The sequence below is a fragment of the Penaeus vannamei genome, chromosome 34 (assembly GCF_042767895.1).
Source record: "Penaeus vannamei isolate JL-2024 chromosome 34, ASM4276789v1, whole genome shotgun sequence".
Taxonomy (NCBI): Eukaryota; Metazoa; Arthropoda; class Malacostraca; order Decapoda; family Penaeidae; genus Penaeus; species Penaeus vannamei.
The window spans coordinates 1,581,301-1,591,300 of NC_091582.1; the positions used below are offsets into that span (position 1 = coordinate 1,581,301).

The 10,000-nt window shown below is 39.6% G+C and overlaps 1 protein-coding gene across 1 annotated transcript; it reads right to left on the reverse strand.

Annotated features, from left to right (window-relative positions):
- Positions 1 to 6,612: 6,612 nt before the first annotated feature.
- LOC113827536 (putative uncharacterized protein ENSP00000383309) lies at positions 6,613 to 9,428 on the reverse strand. The gene is made up of 2 exons (XM_070145464.1): positions 9,372 to 9,428; positions 6,613 to 7,668 (listed from the first exon to the last, which is right to left on the reverse strand). Exons 1-2 carry the CDS (start codon positions 9,426 to 9,428, stop codon positions 6,613 to 6,615), a joined length of 1,113 nt encoding a protein of 370 aa, XP_070001565.1.
- Positions 9,429 to 10,000: the final 572 nt, after the last annotated feature.

Consider the following 10,000-nt stretch of genomic DNA (forward strand, 5'->3'; position numbering starts at 1 on the left):
GAAATCAGAAAATGGAAGAAAATGGAAGATAGTGAAGACACTGTCACAGAAATCAGAAAAAGGAAGATAGTGAAGACACTTTGACAGAAATCAGAAAATGGAAGATAATGAAGACACTGTCACAGAAATCAGAAAATGGAAGAGAGTGAAGATACTCTCACAGAAATCAGAAAATGGAAGATAGTGAAGCTACTGTCACAGAAATCAGAAAATGGAAGATAGTGAAGACACTGTCACAGAAATCAGAAAATGGAAGATAGTGAAGATACTTTCACAGAAATCAGAAAATGGAAGATAGTGAAGATACTTTCACAGAAATCAGAAAATGGAAGATAGTGAAGACATTTTCACAGAAATCAGAAAATGGAAGATAGTGAAGATTCACAGAAATCAGAAAATGGAAGATAGTGAAGACACTCTCACAGAAATCAGAAAATGGAAGATAGTGAAGACACTCTCACAGAAATCAGAAAATGGAAGATAGTGAAGACACTTTGACAGAAATCAGAAAATGGAAGATAGTGAAGACACTCTCACAGAAATCAGGAAATGGAAGATAGTGAAGATTCACAGAAATCAGAAAATGGAAGATAGTGAAGACACTCTCACAGAAATCAGAAAATGGAAGATAGTGAAGACACTCTCACAGAAATCAGAAAATGGAAGATAGTGAAGACACTCTCACAGAAATCAGAAAATGGAAGATAGTGAAGACACTCACAGAAATCAGAAAATGGAAGATAGTGAAGACACTTTCACAGAAATCAGAAAATGGAAGATAGTGAAGACACTCTCACAGAAATCAGAAAATGGAAGATAGTGAAGACACTTTCACAGAAATCAGAAAATGGAAGATAGTGAAGACACTTTCACAGAAATCAGAAAATGGAAGATAGTGAAGACACTCTCACAGAAATCAGAAAATGGATGATAGTGAAGACACTTTCACAGAAATCAGAAAATGGAAGAAAATGGAAGATAGTGAAGCTACTTTCACAGAAATCAGAAAATGGAAGAAAATGGATGATAGTGAAGACACTTTCACAGAAATCAGAAAATGGAAGATAGTGAAGATTCACAGAAATCAGAAAATGGAAGATAGTGAAGATTCACAGAAATCAGAAAATGGAAGATAGTGAAGACACTGTCACAGAAATCAGAAAATGGAAGATAGTGAAGACACTTTCACAGAAATCAGAAAATGGAAGATAGTGAAGATTCACAGAAATCAGAAAATGGAAGATAGTGAAGATTCACAGAAATCAGAAAATGGAAGATAGTGAAGACACTTTCACAGAAATCAGAAAATGGAAGATAGTGAAGCTACTCTCACAGAAATCAGAAAATGGAAGATAGTGAAGATTCACAGAAATCAGAAAATGGAAGATAGTGAAGACACTGTCACAGAAATCAGAAAATGGAAGATAGTGAAGACACTTTCACAGAAATCAGAAAATGGAAGATAGTGAAGCTACTCTCACAGAAATCAGAAAACGGAAGATAGTGAAGACACTTTCACAGAAATCAGAAAATGGAAGATAGTGAAGATTCACAGAAATCAGAAAATGGAAGATAGTGAAGATTCACAGAAATCAGAAAATGGAAGATAGTGAAGATTCACAGAAATCAGAAAATGGAAGATAGTGAAGACACTGTCACAGAAATCAGAAAATGGAAGATAGTGAAGACACTGTCACAGAAATCAGAAAATGGAAGATAGTGAAGACACTGTCACAGAAATCAGAAAATGGAAGATAGTGAAGATTCACAGAAATCAGAAAATGGAAGATAGTGAAGACACTTTCACAGAAATCAGAAAATGGAAGATAGTGAAGACACTTTCACAGAAATCAGAAAATGGAAGATAGTGAAGATTCACAGAAATCAGAAAATGGAAGATAGTGAAGACACTTTCACAGAAATCAGAAAATGGAAGATAGTGAAGATTCACAGAAATCAGAAAATGGAAGATAGTGAAGATTCACAGAAATCAGAAAATGGAAGATAGTGAAGACACTGTCACAGAAATCAGAAAATGGAAGATAGTGAAGACACTGTCACAGAAATCAGAAAAAGGAAGATAGTGAAGACACTTTGACAGAAATCAGAAAATGGAAGATAATGAAGACACTGTCACAGAAATCAGAAAATGGAAGAGAGTGAAGATACTCTCACAGAAATCAGAAAATGGAAGATAGTGAAGCTACTGTCACAGAAATCAGAAAATGGAAGATAGTGAAGACACTGTCACAGAAATCAGAAAATGGAAGATAGTGAAGATACTTTCACAGAAATCAGAAAATGGAAGATAGTGAAGATACTTTCACAGAAATCAGAAAATGGAAGATAGTGAAGACATTTTCACAGAAATCAGAAAATGGAAGATAGTGAAGATTCACAGAAATCAGAAAATGGAAGATAGTGAAGACACTCTCACAGAAATCAGAAAATGGAAGATAGTGAAGACACTCTCACAGAAATCAGAAAATGGAAGATAGTGAAGACACTTTGACAGAAATCAGAAAATGGAAGATAGTGAAGACACTCTCACAGAAATCAGGAAATGGAAGATAGTGAAGATTCACAGAAATCAGAAAATGGAAGATAGTGAAGACACTCTCACAGAAATCAGAAAATGGAAGATAGTGAAGACACTCTCACAGAAATCAGAAAATGGAAGATAGTGAAGACACTCTCACAGAAATCAGAAAATGGAAGATAGTGAAGACACTCACAGAAATCAGAAAATGGAAGATAGTGAAGACACTTTCACAGAAATCAGAAAATGGAAGATAGTGAAGACACTCTCACAGAAATCAGAAAATGGAAGATAGTGAAGACACTTTCACAGAAATCAGAAAATGGAAGATAGTGAAGACACTTTCACAGAAATCAGAAAATGGAAGATAGTGAAGACACTCTCACAGAAATCAGAAAATGGATGATAGTGAAGACACTTTCACAGAAATCAGAAAATGGAAGAAAATGGAAGATAGTGAAGCTACTTTCACAGAAATCAGAAAATGGAAGAAAATGGATGATAGTGAAGACACTTTCACAGAAATCAGAAAATGGAAGATAGTGAAGATTCACAGAAATCAGAAAATGGAAGATAGTGAAGATTCACAGAAATCAGAAAATGGAAGATAGTGAAGACACTGTCACAGAAATCAGAAAATGGAAGATAGTGAAGACACTTTCACAGAAATCAGAAAATGGAAGATAGTGAAGATTCACAGAAATCAGAAAATGGAAGATAGTGAAGATTCACAGAAATCAGAAAATGGAAGATAGTGAAGACACTGTCACAGAAATCAGAAAATGGAAGATAGTGAAGACACTTTCACAGAAATCAGAAAATGGAAGATAGTGAAGATTCACAGAAATCAGAAAATGGAAGATAGTGAAGATTCACAGAAATCAGAAAATGGAAGATAGTGAAGACACTTTCACAGAAATCAGAAAATGGAAGATAGTGAAGCTACTCTCACAGAAATCAGAAAATGGAAGATAGTGAAGATTCACAGAAATCAGAAAATGGAAGATAGTGAAGACACTGTCACAGAAATCAGAAAATGGAAGATAGTGAAGACACTTTCACAGAAATCAGAAAATGGAAGATAGTGAAGCTACTCTCACAGAAATCAGAAAACGGAAGATAGTGAAGACACTTTCACAGAAATCAGAAAATGGAAGATAGTGAAGATTCACAGAAATCAGAAAATGGAAGATAGTGAAGATTCACAGAAATCAGAAAATGGAAGATAGTGAAGATTCACAGAAATCAGAAAATGGAAGATAGTGAAGACACTGTCACAGAAATCAGAAAATGGAAGATAGTGAAGACACTGTCACAGAAATCAGAAAATGGAAGATAGTGAAGACACTGTCACAGAAATCAGAAAATGGAAGATAGTGAAGATTCACAGAAATCAGAAAATGGAAGATAGTGAAGACACTTTCACAGAAATCAGAAAATGGAAGATAGTGAAGACACTTTCACAGAAATCAGAAAATGGAAGATAGTGAAGATTCACAGAAATCAGAAAATGGAAGATAGTGAAGACACTTTCACAGAAATCAGAAAATGGAAGATAGTGAAGATTCACAGAAATCAGAAAATGGAAGATAGTGAAGATTCACAGAAATCAGAAAATGGAAGATAGTGAAGACACTGTCACAGAAATCAGAAAATGGAAGATAGTGAAGACACTCTCACAGAAATCAGAAAATGGAAGATAGTGAAGATTCACAGAAATCAGAAAATGGAAGATAGTGAAGACACTGTCACAGAAATCAGAAAATGGAAGATAGTGAAGACACTCTCACAGAAATCAGAAAATGGAAGATAGTGAAGACACTTTCACAGAAATCAGAAAATGGAAGATAGTGAAGATTCACAGAAATCAGAAAATGGAAGATAGTGAAGATTCACAGAAATCAGAAAATGGAAGATAGTGAAGACACTGTCACAGAAATCAGAAAATGGAAGATAGTGAAGACACTTTCACAGAAATCAGAAAATGGAAGATAGTGAAGATTCACAGAAATCAGAAAATGGAAGATAGTGAAGATTCACAGAAATCAGAAAATGGAAGATAGTGAAGATTGACAGAAATCAGAAAACGGAAGATAGTGAAGATTCACAGAAATCAGAAAATGGAAGATAGTGAAGATTCACAGAAATCAGAAAATGGAAGATAGTGAAGATTCACAGAAATCAGAAAATGGAAGATAGTGAAGATTGACAGAAATCAGAAAATGGAAGATAGTGAAGATTGACAGAAATCAGAAAACGGAAGATAGTGAAGACACTCTCACAGAAACGAGGAGGGAATTATTAGTCTGCTCAAGGTAGATCCGACAGCTTTTCGGTCCGCACCCTCCTTCCTGTGGGCGAGGGGCGGCAAGGGGCGTTCTCATCATTTTTATGGCGTTCGGTAATTCTAAAGAGAAAAATGGCAATTCTCCCAGTTTTCAGTCGTGACTTAAGCATCAGGGAATTCGATATAATTCGCCCCCAAATAGCGACAAAAACGCTTGTTATTTGGTCTCGTGAACAGAAAAGCAGTTTTCTGCACGCATGCAGATAGACGCCACAGGTGCGTATGGCGGCCTCGAGCACGAAATACTCTTTTTCTCGTATATATATATATATATATATATATATATATATATATATATATATATATATATATATATATATATTTCTTTTTTCTTTTTTTTTTTTTTTTTTTTTTTTTTTTTTTTCTTTTTCTTTTTTTTTTTCTTTTTTCTTTTTTTCTTTTTTTTTTTCTGAAAGTCTAGTCGCTCAGAAGTCGTTCGTTCCCAATGGCCCCGGCGTCGGTCTGCGTGGGGGGGGAGGGGAGATGTGGCTAATTGAACGTTCCAGAATTGAACATCGAAGCCTCTTAGGAAGAAACACCTGTAAGAGGCTTCACTCGGCCGTGGCTGTCGCTCCTCTTTAGGATCTGTGAGAGGAGGAAGGAGGCGGGAATTAGCCCCGGCGAAATGAGGGGTCTTTGCGATCGTTAGTCTTTGTTTGGGAGTCTTTGTTGGGGGGAGTCTTTGTTGGGAGTCTTGGAGTCTTTGTTGGGAGTCTTTGTTGTTGGGAGTCTTTGTTTGGGAGTCTTTGTTTGGGAGTCTTTGTTGTTGGAAGTCTTTGTTGGGAGTCTTTGTTGGGAGTCTTTGTTGGGAGTCTTTCTTTGTTGGGAGTCTTTGTTGGGAGTCTTTGTTGGGAGTCTTTGTTGGGAGTCTTTGTTGGGAGTCTTCGTCGGGAGTCTTTGTTGGGATTCTTTGTTTGGGAGTCTTTGTTGGGAGTCTTTGTTGTTGGGAGTCTTTCTTTGGGAGTCTTTGTTGGGAGTCTTTGTTTGGGAGTCTTTGTTGGGAGTCTTTGTTTGGGAGTCTTTGTTGGGAGTCTTTGTTTGGGAGTCTTTGTCGGGAGTCTTTGTTGGGAGTCTTTGTTGGGAGTCTTTGTTGGGAGTCTTTGTTTGGGAGTCTTTGTTGGGAGTCTTTGTTGGGGTCTTTGTTGGGAGTCTTTGTTGGGAGTCTTCGTCGGGAGTCTTTGTTGGGATTCTTTGTTTGGGAGTCTTTGTTGGGAGTCTTTCTTTGGGAGTCTTTGTTTGGGAGTCTTTGTTGGGAGTCTTTGTTAGGAGTCTTTGTTGGGAGTCTTTGTTTGGGAGTCTTTGTTGTGAGTCTTTGTTTGGGAGTCTTTGTTGGGAGTCCTTGTTGGGAGTCTTTGTTGGGAGTCTTTGTTTGGGAGTCTTTGTTGTTGGGAGTCTTTGTTGGGAGTCCTTGTTGGGAGTCTTTGTTGGGAGTCGTTGTTAGGAGTCTTTCTTTGTTGGGAGTCTGTCTTTGTTGGGAGTCTTTGTTGGGAGTCTTTGTTGGGAGTCTTTGTTAGGAGTCTTTGTTGGGAGTCTTTGTTTGGGAGTCTTTGTTGTTGGGAGTCTTTGTTGGGAGTCTTTGTTAGGAGTCTTTGTTGGGAGTCTTTGTTTGGGAGTCTTTGTTGGGAGTCTTTGTTGGGAGTCGTTGTTAGGAGTCTTTCTTTGTTGGGAGTCTGTCTTTGTTGGGAGTCTTTGTTGGGAATCTTGGAGTCTTTGTTGGGAGTCCTTGTTAGGAGTCTTTGTTGGGAGTCTTTGTTTGGGAGTCTTTGTTGGGAGTCTTTGTTGGGAGTCTTTGTTTGGGAGTCTTTGTTGGGAGTCCTTGTTGTTGGGAGTCTTTGTTGGGAGTATTTGTTGGGAGTCCTTGTTGGGAGTCTTTGTTGGGAGTCTTTGTTGGGAGTCTGTCTTTGTTGGGAGTCGTTGTTGGGAGTCTTTCTTTGTTGGGAGTCTGTCTTTGTTGCGAGTCTTTGTTGGGAGTCTTTTTTGGGAGTCTTTGTTGGGAGTCTTTTTTGGGAGTCTTTCTTTGTTGGGAGTCTGTCTTTGTTGGGAGTCTTTGTTGGGAATCTTGGAGTCTTTGTTGGGAGTCCTTGTTAGGAGTCTTTGTTGGGAGTCTTTGTTTGGGAGTCTTTGTTGGGAGTCTTTGTTGGGAGTCTTTGTTTGGGAGTCTTTGTTGGGAGTCTTTGTTGGGAGTATTTGTTGGGAGTCCTTGTTGGGAGTCTTTGTTGGGAGTCGTTGTTGGGAGTCTTTGTTGGGAGTCTGTCTTTGTTGGGAGTCTTTTTTGGGAGTCGTTGTTGGGAGTCTTTCTTTGTTGGGAGTCTGTCTTTGTTGCGAGTCTTTGTTGGGAGTCTTTTTTGGGAGTCTTTGTTGGGAGTCTGTCTTTGTTGGGAGTCTTTTTTGGGAGTCGTTGTTGGGAGTCTTTCTTTGTTGGGAGTCTGTCTTTGTTGCGAGTCTTTATTGGGAGTCTTTTTTGGGTCTTTGTTGGGAGTCTTTCTTTGTTGGGAGTCTGTCTTTGTTGGGAGTCTTCGTCGGGAGTCTTTGTTGGGAGTCTTTGTTGTTGGAAGTCTTTGTTGGGAGTCTTTGTCGGGAGTCTTTGTTGGGAGTCTTTGTTGGGAGTCTTCGTCGGGAGTCTTCGTCGGGAGTCTTTGTCGGGAGTCTTCGTCGGGAGTCTTTGTCGGGAGTCTTTGTTGTTGGGAGTCTTTGTTGGGAGTCTTTGTTGGGAGTCTTTGTTGGGTGTCTTTGTTGGGAGTCTTCGTCGGGTGAGGGCACGGGAGCGAGGGGAGGCCAAGGGCTATTTAGGAGAGGGAGTCTTAGTTCGGAAATTGTTATGCGATTTATCTCCGAGGTGACCTTCATCCTTCGCCAAAAAAAAAGGATAAAATCGAGTGAAAATGTGATTATGATATGGAAAGTTCTGTTGTATATTGACTATTACCATGCGGTGAGATTTTTTTTTTTTTTTTTTAATCTTCACAAACGAGAAGGTCAAAGAGAAAGCCATTTTCTTTAAAGAAAAAAAGTATGTTCTCCCAGGACACTGAGCCTTGTCCATGTCCTTTTTGTTTTTTTTAATCATATTATTTTAGCAGCTAATCTACGAGAATCAATTAGAATAAGCTACATGTTGTTGACGAACGAGAATAAATTAGAATAAACTACATGTTGTTGACGAACGAGAATAAATTAGAATAAACTACATGTTGTTGACGAACGAGAATAAATTAGAATAAACTACATGTTGTTGACGAACGAGAATAAATTAGAATAAACTACATGTTGTTGACGAACGAGAATGAATTAGAATAAACTACATGTTGTTGACGAAGATAACATTATACGAAGATTTTATATCATAGAGCGAATTCGGCTTGAAAATTCATTCCAGGGAATTTGTTTCGATCCCATCTCCATTTCGCTTTTTTTTGTGTCCCTGAACAAACCTGTCGAAGGAACCAGAAAGCGACCTCCGTAAAATTTAAGGATTATGCCCTCCTCATCCACCTCTCTCCTCCTCCCCCCCCTCCCCCCTCCTCCCCCAATCCTATCCCCATTTCTCGAGCGATCCATCACAACTCCTTCTGCAAATATCCTATTACGAGTGTCCCTTTTTCTCTCTCTCTCTTTTTTTTCTCTTCTTTCCTCTTTTCTTGTTTCTCTCGTTCTCCTATTTCTCTCTTTTTTATGCGATTCCTCTCTGTGTCTCTGTCTCTCTCTGTCTGTCTCTGTCTCTCTCTCTGTCTCTCTCTCTCTCTCTCTCTCTCTCTCTCTCTCTCTCTCTCTCTCTCTCTCTCTCTCTCTCTCTCTCTCTCTCTGGCTGTCTCTCTCTCTCTCTCTCTCTCTCTCTCTCTCTCTCTCTCTCTCTCTCTCTCATTCTCTCTCTCTCTCTCTCTCTCTCTCTCCACATGCATGTTTGCCTATGCCTCTATTATTCCTCTTCTATCTCATTCTTTCTATCCCTCCTCTCTTCTGTCTCCCTTCTCCTTCCCCCCCCCCCGCTCCCCCCCCCCCCGCTCCCCCTTCTCCAGCCTGCCTTTATCACTGCATAATCTTCCTACCATTACTTATATTGGCCCGACCTGCACGAGTCACGAAGCCAGTTCTCCGGTTCCTTCCATACGGGGACGCGGACCTTGAAGTTTTTTTTTTTTTTTTTTTTTTTTTTTTTTTACAGGAAATGAAACGATGGGAAAATAAGGTGGCCAGGGGGGACCTCGTGTTTATTTTTATTATTTTTTTTTTGGGGGGGGAGGTGGTGTTGTTGTCAGTTGTGTTTCGTTTATTGTTATTTTGAGGTTTTGCCTGTATTTTTTTTTTTTTTTTTTTTTTTTTTGTGCAGGACACGAAGGGAGAAAATGTGAGATTTCATTCGTTGTTGTTCTTTTTTGGTATTTTTGGATGCTTCATTGTTTTTCTTTTTCTTCTTCCTTTACTACTGTATTCGCATTTCTTTCTTTCCTTGTTGCATTTAGACTTTAGAGGTTGCATGACTCTTACAACTGCTTGAGCAACATCATGCATCCGAACAGAGGGTCTAACCTTTGGATGTGTCATAGTCAAAAGAAAATCAGACTAGGTCGCGCGTTTACGTTTTACAGGTGTAATGTGCGTCTGTGTGTGTGTGTGTGTGTGTGTGTGTGTGTGTGTGTGTGTGTGTGTGTGTGTGTGTGTGTGTGTGTGTGTGTGTGTGTGTGTGTGTGTGTGTGTATGTATGTGTAAGAGAGAGAAAGGGAGAGGGAGAGGGAGAAGGAGAAGGAGAAGGAGAAGGAGAGAGGAGAAAGAGGGAGGAGGGAGAGAGGAGAAAGAGGGAGTGGGGAGAAGGAGAAGGAGAAGGAGAGGGAGAGGGAGAGGGAGAGGAGAGGGAGAGGGAGAGAGGGAGAGAGAGAGAGAGGAGAGAGAAAGAGAGAGAGAGAGACAGAGAGAGAGAGAGAGAGAGAGAGAGAGGGAGAGGGAGAAGGAGAAGGAGAAGGAGAAAGAGAGGGAGAAGGAGAAGGAGAAGGAGAAGGAGAAGGAGAAGGAGAGGGAGAGGGAGGGGGAGAGGGAGAGGGAGAGGGAGAGGGAGAGGGAGAGGGAGAGGGAGAGAGAGAGAGAGAGAGAGAGAGAGAGAGAGAGAGAGAGAGAGAGAG

What these genes read in the sequence shown, in the direction of transcription:
- LOC113827536 (XM_070145464.1), bottom strand. Translation starts at nt 9,428, where the DNA reads ATGACACATCCAAAGGTTAGACCCTCTGTTCGGATGCATGATGTTGCT. An exon ending in ATGATGTTGCTCAAGCAGTT is followed by an intron (nt 7,669 to 9,371) that starts GTAAGAGTCATG and finishes TCTCCTAAATAG; the next exon opens with CCCTTGGCCTCCCCTCGCTC.